The 21597-nt window shown below is 44.2% G+C and overlaps 1 protein-coding gene and 1 non-coding gene across 2 annotated transcripts in view; one reads left to right on the top strand and one right to left on the bottom strand.

Moving 5' to 3' along the window:
• The window catches only part of SPATA6L (spermatogenesis associated 6 like), a 46394-nt gene that overhangs the window by 7920 nt on the left and 16877 nt on the right, over positions 1–21597 (bottom strand). The window contains exons 6-11 of the mRNA XM_032427607.1: positions 16934–17058; positions 11925–12002; positions 8565–8807; positions 5376–5478; positions 2576–2610; positions 1626–1825 (exon numbers count right to left, since the gene is read on the bottom strand). Of these exons, the coding sequence (XP_032283498.1) occupies positions 1626–1825; positions 2576–2610; positions 5376–5478; positions 8565–8807; positions 11925–12002; positions 16934–17058 (784 nt within the window). The remainder of the gene's footprint in view (positions 1–1625; positions 1826–2575; positions 2611–5375; positions 5479–8564; positions 8808–11924; positions 12003–16933; positions 17059–21597) is intronic.
• Positions 14364–14436, top strand: TRNAK-CUU. Its single transcript has one exon. It is a non-coding gene; the product is annotated as a tRNA-Lys (tRNA).

Below are 21597 nucleotides of genomic sequence, written 5' to 3'. Positions count from 1 at the left end.
TGACCATGCACATTCCACCTAATAGGTGCCCAAGAGACGCAGCCCCAATTCAGTCCCTCAGAAATGCTCACTAGGCTGATTATAAGGAGGAGTTTGGGTGATGTATAAAAACAAGGCACGTGGACAAAAGCCACGAGCTATCTCTGCTTCTGGCAGCAGAGAACCATTTTGTACCTGTAAGAGAATGGCTATTTGATTATCACACCCATTTTACAGATGGGGAGACTAAGGTCTACAAGGCTGAGTATTTCTGTGAGATCACAGAGCAGTTAGAGACAGATGAGCACTAGAGCCCAAGTCCCCTGACTACCACCAGCTGAAGGTCCCTTCCCGTCTCTGTTTAAAATCTTTACATCCAGAGGATAAGCCAGGAGGAGATGATGACCAGGTAGAGAGAGGGATGTAAATGTCTTTAACCTCCTGACTCAGAGTGACAGGGCTGATTTTTAAAAATCTATTTCATGTTATTTTCCTCTAAAAAAGTAACTAATCAGGAATTCTCCATTCTTTAATAGATTTTACTAAAATATTTGATTTGGTTTCCTCAAGTCCATGATACAACATTTTAATATAAAGGTATTCTATCATTTCTACAAAACACTAAGAATTCACTGCCACTTTCTTAGTCTTAGTCAAACTTAATATAATTTGTATTAAAACTGCAGGGCTTTCATTGCATTCTGACTTTCATTCTGGGATATTTACTACCTAGTCCCTTTGTGAGCAATCACGTCACTCTGACATGGGGCTTTCTCTTATTCTCATCACTAACAGTGCAGAGAAGAGCAGACTGGCATATCCTTCATTCAGAACAACTGTCTTAAGGAAGACAAAAACCATATGATCTCACTTATATGTGGAACACAAACGGACAAGCTCACAGATACAGAGACCAGACTGGTGGTTGCCGGACTCAGGGGGTGAGGGGAGTCAAAGTGTACAAGCTTCCTATTATAAAAGAAGTAACGGGGACATAATGGGCAGCATGGAGACTACGGTCAACACCATAATGCACATTTAAAAGCTGCTGAGAGAATAAATCTTAAGAGTTCTCATCACAAGAAAAAAATTTCTGTAGCTATGCATGGTGACCGATGTAAACTGCATTTACTGTGATGATCATTTTGCAATATACACAAATGTTGAATCATTATGTTGTATGCCTGAAACTAGTATGTCAACTATCCATTTTTAACAACTGTCTTAAAAATACTATCTTCAGTGCCATTTTCCTGGAGTTAAGGTGACCAAGAAACCAAGAAAACGTGTCTAGAAAAAGAGAAAATACACCTACATGTTAATAATCTTTGGCTTTGGGTGGCAGGACTATGGGTGATTTCTTTTTCACTCCATTTGTTTTTTATGAAAGACAAAATGGATAGATAAATAGCATCTATGCCAAGTGAGCTGATTGTCCCACTTTCAACAAACATTCTGAGATACGCTTTCCACAGGCAAGAGAAAAGGCTCAACTCTTCCTTCCAGGAAGATTTAAAAACGAATAGTGATTTTTCATATCCCCAGCTGAATATCCCTAAGGAAGCAAAGTGATGAAGTGACCAGGATTTCCTCCTGCTAGACCACATCACACTCTTCAAGCAAATAAATGGGGGCTTGCCGCTGACCTTTCGTCGCAGAGAAGGGGCTGATCCAGAAGAGGGCTGGGAGATCTGGAATGCTGGGAGGCAGCAAACGAAGCTTCCCCGTGGAAATCAGCATACCCTTGGTTACTGTAAATGGGCGAGGGTTTTCCGAACTTACTGGAATCTAAAGGTGATGATGATTCTTTCCTTAAAACAATCCGTTCATCTGGCTCTTTGATGACCTAAGTGACAATGTGCATTATTCTTTAGTTGTGATTTTGTTTTCGTATGCTGAATTTAGAGCGTAGGGGGTGGGTGGGATGAGGAAGGGGACAAGCTGATAGAAGGCCTGCCCCCCAGGGAAGCTCCCGCTTTTGTCCTGCTGAGACAAAATGCTCAGAAGCTCAAGGTCAAGGAAAGATAAGCAAAATTCTGCACATTTGGCATATATTAACAAGCCAAAATAAACTCATGCTCTGAGCTTTGATTTGTGAGCATAAGGGATTATCTGGTTTGGCAAAGATATAATTTTTTAAAATAAACTATTTAAATGCCACGGCATAAAAAGCACCGTATACTCCATTTCTTTGCCTATATCTATTTTCATGTTGTAACACAGAAGTTTGAGCCTTCACCTTGACAAACCAATCAAACTTCAAGAGCAAGTGGTTTACCACCTCTATGTATTATGGAAGTATTCGTTTAGGAAAAAAAGCAATAAGAATACCTACTCATAAAGTAGGTGTTGGGGCCATATACATGGGGGATTCATTCTACAGATGGAAAGAGCTTACGTGAGGGGAAACAAACCAACTAATGCAAAGCATTCAGCGGAGCCTGGGCATCTCTCAACCTCTGGTGAACCTACAGCAACTCCATTTCCATAAGCAGCACTTGCTAGAAATATACTTTCCACCACTCGTTGGGGATGCACAGTAACCGGCATTAGAAGCTGAAAATAAATCATTTTACAAATGCTACTTTACAATTACCTTTACATTAGCAGCAAGGCTGTCAAGAGAAGAAGCTAGAAGAAAGAGGAAGAGGTGTTTCAGTGACTCATTACTACAAATTACCCCTAAAACCACTGTTAACATTTGTTCCACAGAGCACAGAAATATTACGCAGGGATGAATTATTAAAGAACTTAAATGCTCCCTCGTAAGTTACACTGTCAACTCTTACAAGTCCCTTGAGTCACAGCGATCCTATCTAGGAGTGTTTCTGTCCTCTTGAGGCCCAGTGAAGTTACATTATTAATGACAGCACACAGGGACGTGGGAAGGGCAAAGGAGAGTTTAAAGGGAAGCCATAAATTCGGTAATCCTCACACAGCCTGGAAAACAAAACTCATACTGGCCCAGGTGCCCAGAGCCTGAAAGAAAACCGCGTGGCTCTCATATAAACAAAATTCACCCACTCTGCCTCTTCTGCCATTCCCTTTCTATCTGCTTTACGTGGATTCCTATTTAGGCAGGAAATCTCGAGCCTACTTGTCCAAGATAGAGACACATGTTAGGTGGACACCATGAACAGCAAGAGCTGGGGAGAGCATAATGCAGGAAAAGTGCACATCATGATGAGTACCCTAAACAATCATAAGTAAGTAGACCTAAAGCCAGAGAGTGGTAAGAATGATTAGGAAGTGAAGCGATAAACACACACAGGCAAAATCAAGATTAAATTGGGTTTTTCCAAATTCGGAAAAAAAATAATGCTTCTGGAATGAGTTTTCGCAAGGTTATGCGGAGGCCACCGTGCCTGCCCCCTCTATGCTTGGGGCTTAGGCAGTGACAAGGGGCTTTTCGTGGATTGCTGATTCCCCCATGCCACTGGCAGTAAGAAGGAAGATACGGAAAGGGCTTTTTTAAAGCCTGGCAGTCACTGCATCCTCCAGGCATGTGTGTGTGTGTGTGTGTCTGTGTCTTGTCCCAGAAGCTGTCTTCTTCCCAACGCCCAGCTGAGCAGGGCGCTGGCAATGCTAAGGCCCCCTTCAGCTATAACCACAAACCTGCCCGTTGCCTAGAAACCCCCTCGCCACCGTACGCAGCACTCCCTTTCACAGGGGGCTAGCCCTTGTTCTCTTGCTTCTCAAAGTGCAGTCCATGGACCAGCCACATCATCACCTGGAAGCTTGTCAGAAAAGAGGGCTCCCAGGCCCCACCCCAGCCCTGCTAAATCGGAATCTACAGCCAAGCAAGATCCCCAGGTGATTCAAATGCACATTCAAGTTTGAGAAGCACTGCTTTATTCTACCTTAGGCCTGGATGAATGAACTGACAGGTGACCTAAGCAAAGGTCTGGCTTGGAAGCTACGGGGACTCCAGGGATCTGAGAAACCAGAGGTCTGAATGTCTTCTCTAAATGTAGGTATGCCGAAAACTGGGAGTGTGACCAGTGCACACTCCGTAAGCTCTCTGGAGCCTCACTTCTCCACCTGCCCGGATTAAGAAAAGACAAAGAGGCCGAGACCAATGTGATGCATGAGAGTCTCATCGTAACCGAGCCAGCATTAAGCCTGATGTGTCATCCCCGGAAAGGACATTTGCCATTGCTTGATTTCACCATAATAGGGAAGGCAGTACTTTTATAGGCTACGTGGGTGATTTTCAACCCAAAGGACTTAAATTAAATGTCAGAGGTGATAAAGCACTTTCTGCTTCAAACCTGCACTCTGTCCTTAGTTGGCTACTAACAGTCACCATAACCAAGAGCACTGGTCTGAGTTACCAAAAGAGACCGTGCAGCCCCTTAAAAGTACAAGACTTTAAGCCTAACATAGGGAACCTGTTGTCAGGGATGGTCTAGGTCCAGTTTCACCAGGAGTCAAGAAAACGGGCCAGCATTTTGATCAAGTTCAGGAATGGATGAACTTCACTGCCATGACCTTCAGGGCTGACATGGTGCAGGGGGTTCAATCATAAGGTCAATGCCACCAAGGGATGCATTAACTCAGTGACTCTCAACATATGGTGCGCCCAGGGATCTCCCCAGGGTCACCAAGAACTTTCAGGAGATCTGCAAGGTGAAGACTCTTCTAATAACACTAAGACATGAGTTCTCTTTTTCTCATTCTCTCACAACCATACAATGGAATTTTCCAAAAGCTACATGATGTGTCATGACATCACCACTCGGAATGGCTAACAGAATGTGTGCTTGTGTACTCCTGTATTTTACAAATTTCTCAGCTTCCATTTCTAATACGCTAAATATTAATAGATCTCATCCACATAAACAAAAGTGCTCTGGGGTCCTCAATAATATTTAAGAACGCAAAAGGGTCCTGACGCCTCCACGGTTGGGATTCCCTGCCTTAGCCACACTGAATCTCCCTTCAGGGAGCGCTGGCTCCTCTCCTCCCTGACCCGGAATCTTGTAAAGCAAATGTTACACCTCCTGATCTCCACCAAGCTCCCACTCTTTCCCGTCTAGAGAAACGGCAAGCCTCATCTGTGAGCTCTCAGTGTTCCCTGAGGGCGTTCACACCAGGACAAGCTGCCCCCTGCGTGTCCAGCCCAGCCAGGGCGCACCTGCAACAGAGCACATGGGTGGTTGCATTACTCAGAGCACACTCCTTCAACGGCTAGGGAAACTGGGCAAGGGACAGCTTCTCAGCTGGCTCTGCTCCGGGGGAGCTCCCACCCTGCAAACTCCACAGCTGGACGCTACTTGAGAATTAGGCCTCTGGTTTCCAGAGAAACTCAGGATGCCCCAGAATGAAAGAAGATTTAGAAGGATGCATTCGTTCCCACTGGGGAATGTACGGGGGGTAATGAGAAACTCGAGTACCTCTTCTCCCCGGAAAAGGCAAGTTTGAAAACTTAAGTTTTCTTCTTGACTTCCAGGACTGATACTCTGAAATATTCTCACCAAAAGGCTTTGCACTGTCCACCTGAAAGAAAGGGAAGAAATATGATTTGAACCCACCATCGCTTGCGTTACCCTCTCCTCATTACCTGTAATGCCTTTTTCCCCCTCAACTGTGGGCCATGCAGGTAAGAGGCTAGGAACAAATTAAATCACAGTCTCCGTGCACGTTAAATGTTATCCCAACAAGGGAAGCTGTTTGTCCCTATTTCACTGAGGCTTAAACACGTAGGTATGGGCTAAATGTTAGCATAAAGTCGGACACAAATTATATTCTAACCACAGGTTCAGGGTCGAGCTCAGAAAAGAGCAAGTGAAGTTTATTTCAAAATACTTCAAAACAGGACAGAGGTTTCATGTTCCTAAACAGTGAGCAGTGCCGGCCTAAGTGGGGTCCTCCCTGAAGACAAGGGATTATCACCAGCTGACATTTCAGCCATCCACACTCCCTTCCAATCTGAGTGTCTAGAACCTTGAAAAAAAAGAATAGTGGCAACTGCATTATTTTAATGAATGTGACCTTATTTTCCTGAATCGGATAACACGATCTGTAAGCAGGTCCAAACACTTGAAATAGGGACTCCTCCAGAATATTTATGACATAGAGTTGCTGGATTTTTTTTTTAACTTGTTTCTTTCTTTTTTTTTTTTTAATTTCAAGAAGGCAAGTGATAATGTTATTCTTCATCCTACTTTCAGAAACATATTGATTAGAATGTCTAGTCTTCACGACATTAGGCCCTCTAAATTTTAATGCTTCTACTTAAAGAAACATCACATACGATCAGGAAATCTGGCTAAATAAAAGAGTTAATATGTATAAAGCATGGTACATAGTAGAGGTTGTACAAGAATTTGTTAAATAAAATAAATATCAAGCCAGTTTTATTCCCTACAAAGTCTACCAAGATTTTAAGATTATTTAGCCCAAGGGGCCTCGACTACAGTGTACTTCACAAAAATCTATTTCAAATGGAATGAAGCAGACTGTCCAATAAATTCAATTCAACAATATTTTTATAAAGCCATGTTTAAAGACTGGTTGCTAGACTTTTGCCATTTTTACCCAGGTGACCACAAGGAAAACAGCTGTTCTATGGTTTCTAGCCAAATAACATCTGTTGTACCTACAAACCAGCTCTGCATACCGTCGTCCCAATCAACAGCACCCTCACTTCGGGGCTGACCATGCTTCATATCTTATGTCCAATGCATAAACATCACCACCGGTGACTTTAAGCCAAGTTATCAACTTGGCAAGAATATGCACAGTTAATTACTGGAGTTATAAGAACTCTTAGAGAATAAGTCATTAACCACAACGTGCTATAGGAAGTGCTTTTAATGTAATAGTAACCATATACATATTGAGAAACTAATCTGTATGTCCAGCATAATTACAACTTTGTGGGGTAAAAAACCTTATGAAATTGTAAAAAGTGAAAGGAAATGCACTAAATGAAATAAAATTTTTATTCATATTATGCTGGTAAGCCAATAGGTAATTTTTTTTAATTTTTCTCTATTTTCCATTACTTTCGCAGGCAACACAATGTCAGGAGGCTAGTGTGATTACATTTACCCACTACTTCCTGGGGGCTAAATCTAAGATAGCTTTAAGGAAGGGCTTTGAGTAGGCACACCATTGCTTCTTCCTGCAGACACATTTGTCCTGACAATGAACAACAACCTCATTTTAAAAACTCAAGCAGTTTTCTTTAAAACGGAGGAAGCTGTCATTTTCTATTGCTACAGAGCACATGCCGGCCTTTGTTATGTGTGTCTTCTACCTGTCAGTTCGCTGATCCTTCTGGATAAAAAAACGGCAGGTTGTCACAATCAGGCATCACACTCTATTAATAATTTGCAAAAATTAAAAATAGGGATGACTGACATTTACTGAGCAAGTCCTCTGCACGAGGCATCTTTGTATGACTTTCCTGACAATGACTCTAGGCAGCGAACTTCATCTAATCATAGTTATTATTCAATTTGAATTCCCTCTTTAGGGGCACCTGGGTGGCTCAGTCGGTTAAGCGTTTGCCTTTGGCTCATGATCTCAGGGTCCTGGGATCGAGCCCCGCATCGAGCCCCGCATCGGGCTCCCTGCTCAGCGGGGAGTCTGCTTCTCCCTCTGCCTCTGCCCCTCCTCCATGCTTGTGCTCTCTCTTTCCCTCTGATAAATAAATAAATAAATAAATAAATAAATAAAATCTTTTAAAAAAATGAACAGACGAATGGATAAAGAAGATGTGGCTCATATATACAATGGACTGTTACTCAGCCATCAGAAAGGATGAATACCCACCATGTGCATCAACATGGATGGAACTGGAGGGGATTATGCTAAGTAAAATAAGTCAGGCAGAGAAAGACCATTATCATATGGTTTTACTCATATGTGGAACATAAGGAATAATATAGAGGACCACAGGGGAAGGGAGGGAAAACTGAAGGGGAAGAAATCAGAGAGGGAGGGGCGCCTGGGTGGCTCAGTTGGTTAAGCGACTGCCTTCGGCTCAGGTCATGATCCTGGAGTCCGGGGATCGAGTCCCGCATCGGGCTCCCTGCTCGGTAGGGAGTCTGCTTCTCCCTCTGACCCTCCTCCCTCTCATGCTCTCATGCTCTCTGTCTCTCATTCTCTCTCTCTCTCTCAAATAAATAAACAAAATCTTTAAAAAAAAAAAAAAAGAAAAGAAATCAGAGAGGGAGACAAACCATGAGAGACTCTGGACTCTGGGAAACAAACTGAGGGTTTCAGAGGGGAGGGGTGGTGGGGGGACAGGGTAACTGGGTAACTGGGTGATGGGTATTGAGGAGGGCACGTGTGGTGATGAGCACTGGGTGTTGTTATAAGCGACTATGTTATAAGGAATCGTTGAACACTACATCCAAAACTAATGATGTACTCTATGTTGGCTAATTGAACATAATACAAAAATACATAAAAAAATAATAGATAAAAAAATAAAATGTTTCTAGCTCAAAAAAAAAAATGAATTCCCTCTGTATTTAATATCACCCATTTGTTTTTATGGCCCAACCTTCTTGGATTTTGTCCTCATTCACACCTTCACCCTCCCAGACTCTGAAAACAAATTTTAGGCTCACATGTCTAACTACAAATGGAGGTTTGCTTCCCCCGGAGATTCTGATGTTATTTCCAAGGTTCAGTTGAGCTGGCTGGTCGTGAAAGCAGCGCCGGGGGGAGACGGGAGAGGGAGCACGGGACTGCATGCTTTGGGGCAGTCTGTTGAGGTTACTCTCCTTTGGCTTCGTCTTCATATTATTTATGGGGAGCCTGGGTCCATCTGTTGCAGATAAAGGCCTTCTTGACTTATTATATCTTTCTTCCTGAAACCAAAACAAGAAACACTGTTTTTAAAAATGGGAAATGGAGAAAAAAGAAAAATTCAATCAGAATATAACTATATTGAACTGACCTTTATTTAACTAAGGAAGAAGACTGAACATCTCAGATTTGCCAAACATGAACTTAAGAAAGGGTATTCTCTCCTTAGTTTTTCTTCAGCTCAGCTTAACATCACTAGTAGTTATAACTCGCTGGCGTAATATATTTCAACCAGAAACAGTGAAAATTATTTGCAGTAGGAGAAAGTTGGAAGGTATCAGACACTCCTCCCTCATCATGATGATTGATGGGGGGGCGAATCTGGCCCACATCCGGGTCCAGCAATTTTTCAAGGAATTTATTATAAGGAAATAATTATGTATGTGTATAGCTACACTCTTTTTCTTTTTAAAAAAAGATTTTATTTTATTTATTTGAGAGAGAGAACACTAGCAGGGGCAGAGGGAGAGGGAGAAGCAGGCTTCCCGCTGAGCAGGGAGCCCGATGCGGGGCTCGATCCCAGGACCCTGAGATCATGACCTGAGCCGAAGGCAGATGCTTAGCCAACTGAGCCACCCAGGCGCCCCAGCTACAGACATTCTTATAACCATTCAAAAAATGAGAAATCAGCTATCCTGGTGAGTAAGCAGTTCCCACTCCGCTCCAAACCCACCTTGCTCTAATATTCAGCTTTAGGGTACTGGGGCAATCCCTTCTGCTCTTTTCAGCTGTTCAGCAGAGGCTCCACCACTAGGAGGCGCTAGAAGGAGGCTGCGAGCCGGGAGGAGGAAGCCAGGACTCCCACTCCCAGTTCTGCCTTCTATTCCCGACAGCGTCACCCCAGCAACCAGGCTTCACCCTGAGAGAGGCACACGGTGCCAGTGTATAGTTTTCCCCCCATAACCCCAGACCGAGCCTCACCGTGCCCCGCTCAGACCTCCCAGCACCAGCCAGCCAGAGTACCCCCGCCCCGGAGCTTTGAGTCCTGCCCCACAGGACCCGCCCTCCAAGCTCCAGAGGCACCAGCAGTGAGCACTGTCCCTCACAGAGGTCTGAGTCCCATTCATCAGAGCCCCGCCTCTGAACCCCCAAGGAAGCGCCCAGGCAAGCAGCCCCTCCCCACAGGTCTGGTCCCACCTGTGTGGGGTCTCTTCCTCAGGCTCCTACGTCCATGATGACCCCACCTCTTCCCCTGGTTCCCCAGCCCTAGGGATGGAAGCTGCTTCCTCTAGTTACTATGTCTGTCACTTCAGTGACCCTTTTACCCTTCAGTCCTTCAACCCCTGTTTGGCCTTTTTTTAAAAAACATTTAATTAATTAAACCTTTTTACTAAAAGAACAGGTGTGGTTTGTTTCCCTGACTGGACTCTGACTACTGTCTCAGTGAAGTGCCCAACAACAGGAAAACCACTGACCCAATCATGGTACGTCCACACAACAGCTAACTATGAAGCCGTGAAAAACTGCCTGGCGTAAGAATACTTAAGGATGTGAGAAACGGGGCGCCTGGGTGGCTCAGTCGGTGAAGCATCCGACTCTTGATTTTGGCTCAGGTCATGATTTCAGGGCTGTGAGATGGACCCCCGCATCAGGCTCCACCCACAGTGTGGAGTCTGCTTGAGATTCTCTCTCTCCATCTCCTACTGCCCCTCCCCCCGCTCGTGCTCTCTTTCTCTCTCTAAAATAAATAAATAAATCTTAAAAAAGGATGTGAGAAACATGTCCATAGCATATTAAATGAAAAGGAAAGATACAAAATTATACGCAGTATTGCATGATCCTAGTCTTTTAAAATTAAAATAATATGTGTGTGTGTGTGTGTGTGTGTGTGTGTACTGAAGAATATACTCAAAAAAATGAGTCATGCCCATCCCTACATAATAAGAATGACAGGCAATTTTATTTTTATTTTGTCCTGTTTGCTTATCTGTATTTTCTAGTTTTCTAAACTAAATACTTTTGTTATAAGAAAAAAAAATGGTAAGAGCTATTACTTTAAAAAGTTAACACTTAATGGAAGATCTATATTAAGAGGCCAAAACAAGATTAAAATGGCGGAGTGGAAGAGAGAGACAGACTGAAAGATCACTGTGCACCCATATCAGACTGGAGAAAATAGTGGGTAAATAGGGAAAAACTAAAAAGCAAACAGTGCAGGGGCGCCTGGGTGGCTCAGTCAGTTAGCAACCAACTCTTGATTTCAGCTCAGCTTGTGATCTCAGGGTCATGAGATCAAGCCCCATGTCCGGCTCTGTGCTCAGTGTAGAGTCTGCTTGGGATTCTCTCTCCATCTCCCTCTGCCCCTCCTGCTCATGCTCTCTCTCTCTCTCTCTTTCTAAGATAAATAAATCAATTTTTAAAATGTTTAAAAAAATAAAAAGCAGCCAATGCCTTCCTTAAAATTAATCATTTGCCTCCTATTATGAGTTATGATGCCCAGAGGATTGATGGCTTTGCACAGATTAGTGACCCTTTGCATTCAGTACCCCTAACCCACAGCCTACACTTCCAAGGATTTTCCAAGACACCAAGCAAGATTTGGGATGACAAGCAAAGTACCTGAAGAAGCTTTACAAATTACATTCATTCATTTTCCATATTGTTCTACAAAGGATTTTAAATCATTAAAAATTATGTACAACAAGGTAAAAAGAAAGACCGAAAGCAATCAGAGTGACGGGGAAATTAGGGCTGAACATGACAGTGAAATGGAGGGGGTGCTCAAGGATGCCCCAAGGCCTAGAGGACCCACAAATACAACTCTGAGCTGCGGCCTCAGCAAAAGAAAGAAGGAACACTGTTACTCAAAAGATCAAGAGTAAAAGTCGTGAAACAATAACAAGAAAGCTAACCAGCCTACTTATGTCAAACTTGTGATTTTAGCTTTTATATCCCCTGTTCCACCAACTATACCATGATGAATACATGTCAAACACACTCACTCTAATGTGATAGGCTGAACAAATAGTCTGAATATAGAAATTCAAACCTAGTGATAAATCAGGTTTCTATTCATCCAGTTGCCATCTAAACTTGGTAACCAAGTTTGGGCTGAAATTCTTTAAATCTGTGGAGAAAATTCATGACAGTCCTATCACTGGCTTCTTGGTTATACTTACAGAAAATCTGTTTCTTTGCAGAAACACTCGTTCTCTGATGGCTGTCCTTGTAGAAAACTCTATTTTGGGAGCAATGCCCTAAAAATAAAACAGCATAGAAGAAGCAAATAAAATTACTGGAAATAGATTCTTAGCCCACCCCATCTAACTTGAAAGCATGTAAGAACCTAATTACTTTTTTGTGCAGTTGGCATAATCCACACATATTACCTAAAATATATACGTAACAAATATATATATGATGGAATACTATTCAGCCTTTAAAAAGAAGGAATTCTGGGGGCGCCTGGGTGGCTCAGTCGTTAAGCGTCTGCCTTCGGCTCAGGTCATGGTCCCAGGGTCCTGGGATCGAGCCCCGCATCGGGCTCCCTGCTCAGCGGGAAGCCTGCTTCTCCCTCTGACCTTCCCACTGCTTGTGTTCCCTCTCTCGCTGTGTGTCTCTCTGTCAAATAAATAAATAAAATCTTTAAAAAAAAATAAAAAAATAAAAAAAAATAAAAAGAAGGAATTCTGCCTTTTATGACAACATAAAAGAATCTAGAGGACATTATGCTAAGTGAAATAAGCCAGACACAGAGAGACAAATACGGTGTGCCTTACTTATGTGTGGGATCTGAAACAGCCAAACTCATAGAAGCAGAGAGTGCTGTTTGCCAGGGGCTGGAGGATGGGGGAAATGGGGAGATGATGGTCAAGGGCACAAATTATGCAAGATGACTAAGTTCTAGAGGTCTATCTGATGTACAGCAATGTGACTATAGTTAATAATACTATAGTGTAAATTTGAAATTTTCTATAAGGGTAGATCTTAAGCATCGAAGGAAAGAAAGGAAGAAAGAAAGAAAAAGAGAGAGAAAGAGAGGGAGGGAGGGAGGGAAGGAGGGAAGGAAGGAAGGAAGGAAGGAAGGAAGGAAGGAAGGAAGGAAGGAAGGAAGGAAGGAAGAGGGAAGGAGGGAGGGAAGGAAGGAAGAGAAAAAAGAAAAGAAAAAGGAAAAGGCTAAACGAGTAATAATAAGTGATGGATAAGTTAATTAGCTTGATCGTGGCAATTCTTTCACATTGTATATCAAAACATCAAGTTGTACACCTTAAATGTATACAATATTTATTTGTTGATTATACATCAGTAAAGCTGAAAAATAAAACATATACACACAGCCTGGGTAGCACACAATTATGTCCCCATTTTACATGGGAGGGAGCTTGGAGAGGTGGGTCTGTCTGGTGTCACACACTGGGGATCGGGAGAGCCAGGAGTTAGCTTGTTTCCTGCCTATTTATTCCTTCCTCTGCACGTTCATTCCTGTGCATTCATCTGGTCTGCAAAACAAGTTCTTACAGGCACACCCTAGATCCTCGGCGCCTTTTTTTTTCTTGGCCTCTAGAATGCAGTATGCCCATACACGTGGTAGGCCTGGACAGGGGTGACTCAAGATTTCTGGGCTTGCAAACACATGAGCCCCGTTGCTGCAGAGCCCGATGATGTGGGGGGGGCATATGTCAAACAATGTACAAGACATACGGCCAGAGCAGCTTGACCTCCAGTTAGGAGACTGCCCACACGAAGAGGAGGGCGGGGGAGCTCCAAGGTCCACAGCGCGACCGGTGGAATCACGAGACCTCTTGCGTGGACCAAACCTCGGGTCCCCCGCGGCCCAGCTGTCCGAGCCTGAACAAGTCACCACGTGAGGCACAGACTTGTGCCTCTGTCTCATCGCCTCGCGGGGAGGCCATGTTAACCCCTGAATGACAGTACGACAAACTGTAACCGTTCACATCGTGTGCTTGACTATATGCCAGAGAGCATGCTAAACACGACACATAGATTTAACCCTCATGTGATGGGGGAAGTACTATTATTAGCGCATTTTACAGCTGAGGAAACTGAGGTACACAGAGACTAAGTAATTACCCAAAGTCACAGTCACTGAGTGACACAAGTGGGACTGAACCCAGACAGTCGGGGCCCACACTTTACCTCTGCACATGTGGCTGCCTGGCCAGCCTTCAAACCCCTGCTCCAGTTTGCCTGGGGAGGAAGAGGAGGAGGAGGGTGCTCTACCTGCAAGGAATCCACACCCTGTAACACATTCTTGTTCGCCTCCCATAACCTCCACTCCTGACAATGACTTCAGACCATAAGGGGGGATGTACTTCCTTTTTCACAGCAGTACTGATTTTAGTATAATAGATTAGAGCTGAAATTTACAGGCTCTCTCTTGCCCAGTTTCCTTAGCAACAGGAGGAGGGTGATGATGGTTAGGCCAACAAATGGATTTAACAGTACAATTTTTCTAGACTCACAGCACTAAAGGAAAAATGAAATTATTAACTAAAAGTTAATAATTAAGAAATAATAATATTCTTTCTGCTTACTTTACAGAGTCAGTCTTGACCTAACAGGAAAACAAATTACATTAAAAAGAAAATTCTTGGGGCGCCTGGCTGGCTCAGTCGGTAGAGCGTGCGACTCTTGATCTTGGGGTCGTGAGTTCGAGCCCCACGTTGGGCATAAAGCTCAGTTTAAAAAAAAAAAAATTTAAAATTAAGCAAAAAGCCCAAACAGAACAAAACAAAACAAAACAAAATTCTTGACCTTGCCAAGAAAAGGAGGGAGAAAAATCTGTCAAGGTCTCAAGTGAAATAAAATGAAATATGGAAATACCAAGAAAAAGTCACATTCTTGTGGAGGAAATAAATCTAATTCTTAATGAATTAATAACTTAAGAGAAAATAATGAAGTGAATGATCTGCCTCACTGGCACCTGTAATCCATGAGAGAATCAGCCTCTTGCAGTGACCAAGCCCGACAAGAAAGCATGAGAACCCTGCTCCATCACTCACCAGCCCTGTGGCTTCGAGCACATTTCTTAAACTCCCTCTGCCAGCTTCCCCAACCATAAGACAGGAAAAGAATAGCAGCCACCTTGCAGGGTTAAGGAGGATGGAACAAGATAAGTCACGTATCAAACTCAGCACGATACCTGGCATCTAGGGAGAACGCAGCGAATGTCAGCCGTCATTAAAACTGTGGCGACTGGTTTTGTTTTACCTTCTAGAACATTTGAGAGAAATTGAGTTCCGCTTTCTTTCTACAAATGGTTTAAAACATAGTTTTCATAACTTCACTGATACTTTACCTCTAATGTGTGAGGATCTTTCCCTGCGGTTTAAAGCCCTTTCATGATGACTACCTTCGTTTACGAATAACTATAAACACAACTTCCTATACGTTCTTCTTCCTACTTATGCTCATGAAGTTAAACAGAGACAACATTTGGGAGAAGACAAGAACGTGTGTTTCTCCTCGTCGTCATACCCAGCTGCATACCACCCCGTGTTTGCAGACGGCTTTGACTACACAGAAAACTCAGGCAAACCAAAGTTAATATAAAGAGTATCCCCTACTTGATTCCCACCAGTTTTTGTCCTTTTAGCGTCTGAAGAGCAATATACCAATAACTCAAAATAATAAAGGCAAGCCTTCTCACAAGTACCACGGATATAAGTGACAAAGAGTATCTCTGAGGGGAAAAAACAGTGTCAGCGATCTTCACCAAACCGTCAAAGATTATGAAGTGTTTAAAGTTATGCTCATTAGCAATTCTGATGAGGCCAACTTTGGATGCATGTTTGCTGCTTGAAATATTAGAACTAGAAGTTCTGTCATCATAAACATCACAGAAACAAGGGTCCTCATGTTACATATTCTGCACTTACTCTCAACAAAACGGGAAGTGATAACATTTTACGAAATTATAACAATAACAATTCATGGGGGAGTAAGAGAAAAGGTGAGTATTAAATAGGCTTTTTAAATTCATAAAGCTGTGGGGGCACCTGGGTGGCTCAGTCATTAAGCGTCTGCCTTCGGCTCAGGTCATGATCCCAGGGTCCTGGGATCGAGCCCCGCATCGGGCTCCTTGCTCTGCGGGAAGCCTGCTTCTCCTTCTCCCACTCCCCCTGCTTGTGTTCCCTCTCTTGCTGTGTCGCTCTCTGTCAAATAAATAAATAAAATCTTTAAAAAAAAAAAATCCATAAAGCTGTGGCCCTTGCAACAGAGACCATCCAAGTAACATAAAGGTTGAGAAAATTGTCAGAGCTGCTGTGGGGTTAGAAACCATCACAGATACCAGCAAAATGAATGTCCTGAATTTGGGTTCAGGTAATGCCGCAAAACAGATTGTTATCTGAATAACTACCGTGTCTTTTAAGATCCTTAGTAGTATTTCTGTGAACCTCTGTCCCTTTCCTTGCCATTAAGTGGAGACTCTTGACATCTGCCTTGGCTGACGAGAGCCATCACGAAAATAACATACCATAGGAAAACCCAAAACCTCGGGGCGCCTGGGCGGCTCAGTCATTAAGCATCTGCCTTCCACTCAGGTCATGATCCCAGGGTCCTGGGATCGAGCCCCGCATCGGGCTCCCTGCTCCACGGGAAGCCTGCTTCTCCCTCTCCCACTCCCCCTGCTTGTGTTCCCTCTCTCGCTGTGTCTCTCTCTGTCAAATAAATAAATAAAATCTTAAAAAAAAAAAAAAAGGAAAACCTGAAAGTTCAAAATAAATGAGAGGCGGCATTATTACTCTCACGATTCTATTTGCTTTCATTATTACTACTAAAAAATCGCTTCTCGGCCTTTTGGCTAAGATCAAGTGCATTATTACTACTAAAACAATAGCTACGATTAAATAAACTGGTATTAAATCTTTCCATTAGTCTGCATTAAGAGGAGGTGGAAAAGCATCCTTGTAAGTATGTGACAGTGTGAATAAGGCAATGATTTGGCCTGATTAGGTTAAGACCCCTCCCCCACCACCTCTCAGATCAGCAGTGGGGGGAATCAGTATAATTTGGTTTTTGAATGGGGCATCTAAACAGGGCTGCTACACAGGGGTACTAACCGAGATGAAGTGATCAGCCCAAGAACAAGCCCTGTCAGAAATAAAATGTCCAAGTCCCAAGAATCTCTCCCCACAGAAGTCCAGGCTGGGCACGAACCACTTACTGGAAACCCTGCAATCGTCTTCATGAGCACCTCCCTGCACATCCCAGGGAGCGAAGGTGTCAGCTTGGGTTCAGGGAAAAGAAAATCCCGTGTGTTTTCTTCATAGCAGGCCAACTCCTCCCACACTAGAAAGAAAGGAGAAAAGCCATAAGTAGATTTACATTCTCAAAATGATCTACATTCCTGAGTTTAACAAAATAAAAGCTTAGACAGGTGACAGCCGAGATGGCATTCAGATAAAAATAGACATTTTGATCAAAGCACCTGTTATTCAAGAGGTGGAGTAGAAGAGATTTCTACTACTTCTTATCGCATGGATCATTTTTAAAAGCCTTCCCAAGTCATAACAGAGAAGAAGAAAAAAAACTAAAGGATTGCTCCACAAAACAGAACAAAGAGAAAAATCTCTTTTCATCCCTCCGTCAGTCCATCCATCGATGCATCCACCCATCCTTTCCTTCAACCATGTTTTCTAAGGACACACCTTGGGCCAAGTCCTAGGGATAGAACAGGAACAAGGCAGACAATGCCCCGTTCACACAAAGGTCACAGCATAGACTGGGGGATGGGGGGTCACCGTGTCCTCTGACGCAGGGATATCAGCATCCCCATGGCCCACAGAACAGCCAAAGCTGTGGTTCTTAGCAGGACTGGTAGCAGCCACAGGGACAGTCCCAAAAATTTTGGGGGACATTTCATGGGCAGGAACCAGAGGTGCTAAGATGTCTCGCAATGCTCAAGACACTCCCGCACAACATTCTAATGTCATAACAACATTCTTTCAGGTGAGAAGCTGTTTTATAATCGGCTGAGCCTGGAACCTCACTGTTACATACAAACACGGAGCATTTTCTTTGCATGATCTTAAAATACACTGAATTTTCAGGAATGCAGCTACCATGTAAATTAAGGAACAAATGTGTTCAGATCTTTACTGAGACCCTACTGGCTATTTTGAAAATCATACCACATCTAAATACTTCCTTATGCTCAACGTTTGTATATTGATATGCATATTTTGTTTTAAACCATTTTCCTTTTATTTCTCCTTTGTTACAGCTGAAATATTACATCGTTTGCAGCGATTTGTGTAAGCTGGTTATAGTAACCATGAATATTATTTCAGTATGGCAAAAGGGATGCTACAAAACACTCATTACCAAAAGAAGATCTTGGGTCTAAGAGGACTGAGAAGCTACCAGCAGGGCCCTCCTTGTCTACACAGCAGCTGCCACACCAGAGGTTCAGACCGAGAGTGGCCCCTGCACAGAGCACCGCCAAAAAAGAAACCAGAGTCAATGAGGTAGCTTTACCATGTGGTGATCGCCATTTGATTTTGAGAAGAACTCTGATAGGTGTATTTCTGGCACATCAGCGGGACAAAACACCTGACATTATCAAATGTGACGGGTTAACATCGTCCTACTTATCCCACTCAACACAAATGCTTGGGTTCTCCTAAGGATCGAAGTGCAAAAAGAACGCATTCTCTCTTTTTCATCACGATATCATGTCTTTCCACTCCTCTCCTCTCATCTCAGACATGCACCAGCCACACGGACTGATGATCTATCTTCCCCTCCTCCGCTACGTACGGACTTCCTCAGCCCATGCTGTTCCTTCCAAAACGTCCTTTCTTCCTTCCCATTCCAGGTGAAATCCTGTTCGTCTTTCAAGTCTCACTTTAAACGTCTCCTCATGTCTCCGAGATAACAGGTCCAAAACAGAACTCTTGAATTTTTCCCACAAGTAAGCTCTCCCTTAGCCTCCCATCAGAAGAACCAATACCACATGCTTGAGCCAAAAATCTAGGATTTATCCTTGATTCCACTCTTTCGCTCCTCACATGAACCCATTAGCTAAGTCCTGTTGACTCCATCTCCAAAATAAATCTAAAATCTGTGTCCTCTCTCCACCCTTACGGCCACCAGGCTGGTCCCAGCCCCACCACCTGTCTCCCCGACCACTGCCACGGCCTCCGAGCTGGTCTCCCTGCTTCCACTGTCCCGCACTCAAACCTGTCCTCCACACACTGCCATGTTATAAATACATCACATTGTGCCTTTCCATCTCCTTAAAACCTTCCAACGGGCTCCCCATCCTGCTAGAATAAAACCTAAGCATCTTACCCTGGCCTTCAAGACTCCGTGTAATCAGCCTCGCCTAACCCCTCCTCCATCATCTGTTACCACTCTCCTCCTTGCTCATGCTATGTCCGCCCTGCTGCCCTTCCTGCTGTCCCTCAAACACACCAAGCTCGCCTCTACCTTAGATGCTTGCCCCGCGTTCTCCCTGTCGTCTTCCTTCCCCGGATCTCTGCATGGCTGGCTCCCTCCTATCCAATGAGGGGCCTCGGCTGAAATGTCATCTCATCAGAAGGAGGTACCCCAACGTAAAGGAGCCTGGTGCTCCCCACCACATTACCCTATTTCACTTTCTTTTTTTTTTTTTTAAGATTTATTTATTTATTTATTTGACAGAGAGAGACACAAGTAGGGGGGAGTAGGAGAGGGAGAAGCAGACTCCCCACTGAGCAGGGAGCCCGATGCAGGGCTCGATCCCAGGACCCCGGGATCATGAACTGAGCTGAAGGCAGACACTTAACCGACCGAGCCACCCAGACGCCCCAGCCTATTTCACTTTCTACCCAAAACATACCGCGAACCAAGACGGGCGTCACACATGCGTTTGTGACCTGCTCCTGTCGGTGCTGGGAGTGTTACGTTTACTACTCCATCCCTGGCAGGGACGTCCCTAGAGGGTGTGAGTGCGGGGCAGTTACCAGCACGGGCCCCAGCCAAGACCGCGTCACCTGGAAGGGGGCCATTCTGGCAGTGTCTCTCACAGGCCCCTGGAGAGATCATTAAGGATGGACATTTTAAAGATTTTTTTAAATTTGTTTATTTAGAGAGAGAGAGAGTGGGGTGGGGAGGGGCAGAGGGAGAGGGAAAGAAGCCGACTCAGTGGGGTGGGGCTCAATGCGGGGCTCGATCCCAGGACCTCAAGACCACGACCGGAGCTGAAACCAAGAGTCGGACACTCAACCGACTGAGCCACCCAGGCGCCCTTTTACAACCGCATTTCAGAGGCGGTCAGAAAAGAGAGGTGTCGTGCGGCCTCCTGGAGCTGCCTCCGAGCAGATGACGTGAGAGAACTTAAGGCTCTGCTTATATCAGGTGCTCAGTTAGCATTCGTTACCCTCTTTGAGACTCAGTTTCCACCACCGTGAGAGAAGGAGACGGACGAAAAGTCCTCTAAAATCTTTCCAACTCCTACCCTTCATTCATTTCTCAATCACTTCTTTTCCATCTTTTCAATCTCTTTTCATTCATACGTTCAAGAAATATGCACTGAGGACCTACCGTGTGCTGGGAATTCTAGATCCTGGGTGTATAACAGGAAACACCATGGGTATAATTCCTGCCTTCCCGGAGCTTACAGTCCACAAGTGAGGAACAATTACACAAATGAATATACAATGTCCATTGATGATAAAGAGGAAGGCAGGGAGGCAGTGGGAAGGTGGGGGGAGTTCTAAGATGGATCTTCTGCTTCATCCCAGCCTCCTTTTCATCAGTGCTCCTTTGACAGGCTCCCTCTGTAATGGGCATGACATCCCAACTCTGCTGGCCAGAGACTTCCTCCACTCAGAGACCTCACAAGTGCAACCTGAAAACGGGCGGTGATGTGACAATCTCCTCACCCATCACTAACAACGAAACACAGCTTTCTACTGAGGCATGTGGTTCGGTGGTTAAGAACTGTTTCTAGGTTGAGACAGAGCTGGTTCAAACCCCTGCTCCACCATTTACCAGCTCTGCGACCAGGAGCAAATGACATAATCTCCTAGTTTCAGCTTCCTCTTCAGGAAAACATAAAAGTCATAATAGTACCTGCCCCCTGGGGCTACTGTGAGGGCACATGACATATATAAAGTGCCGAGCACACTGCCTAACATCACCTGCCATCATCGGGACCGCTCCACGACACCAACCCAGCAGAGGTCCCAGCACCACACTGGTCTCTGGACATCATGTGTTTTCGATCATATGCTCCTACTCCAATAAACCCCTACATGCACGGTGTGATGTTCTCCACACTGGGCTTCTCCTTTCTCCTTCCATAGGTTTTTGGCCAGCTCTTCTCACTGCGTCCAACATGACAGCTACTAAATCATGATGCGTGTATTTAGCAAGAATTAAAATAAAAATAAAGAGGCCAGAGAATCGGAGGCAGGCTCATCTCCTATCTTTGGAATCACAGGAATAAAGAGACTGAAATTGGAGAAGAGAAATAAAAGGCTGATGTGTCTCATTTCTCTCTCTCTCTCTCTCTCTCTCTGCTTTGGTCGTGTTCTGGAGTCCAACCTGCCACCCAGTGTAAAAATGTCTGCACAGCAAGGGGATGCTACGGGAGCCTCGGTTATAAACAATGAGCAGATACACAGGCTGAGCGATTCTCAGAGGCCAAGGGAAATGTCTGAAAGAAATCATGTTCTTACAGGCTCAGACTGGGACATCATCAATGCCGTCAGTGAAAAACTTTTCCCCCGAAAAAAGGAAAACAAATGAGCCTTCGAGAAAAATAGTCATTTTCGTAACAATGTTGTTTTGAAAAATCTACCGTTTACGGAGCATACCAGAACTGACAGCTTGCCCCATGAC

Source organism: Phoca vitulina, unplaced genomic scaffold (genome assembly GCF_004348235.1).
Source record: "Phoca vitulina isolate PV1807 unplaced genomic scaffold, GSC_HSeal_1.0 scaffold37, whole genome shotgun sequence".
Classification (NCBI taxonomy): domain Eukaryota; kingdom Metazoa; phylum Chordata; class Mammalia; order Carnivora; family Phocidae; genus Phoca; species Phoca vitulina.
This window is presented reverse-complemented; position numbering and strand designations above follow the sequence as displayed.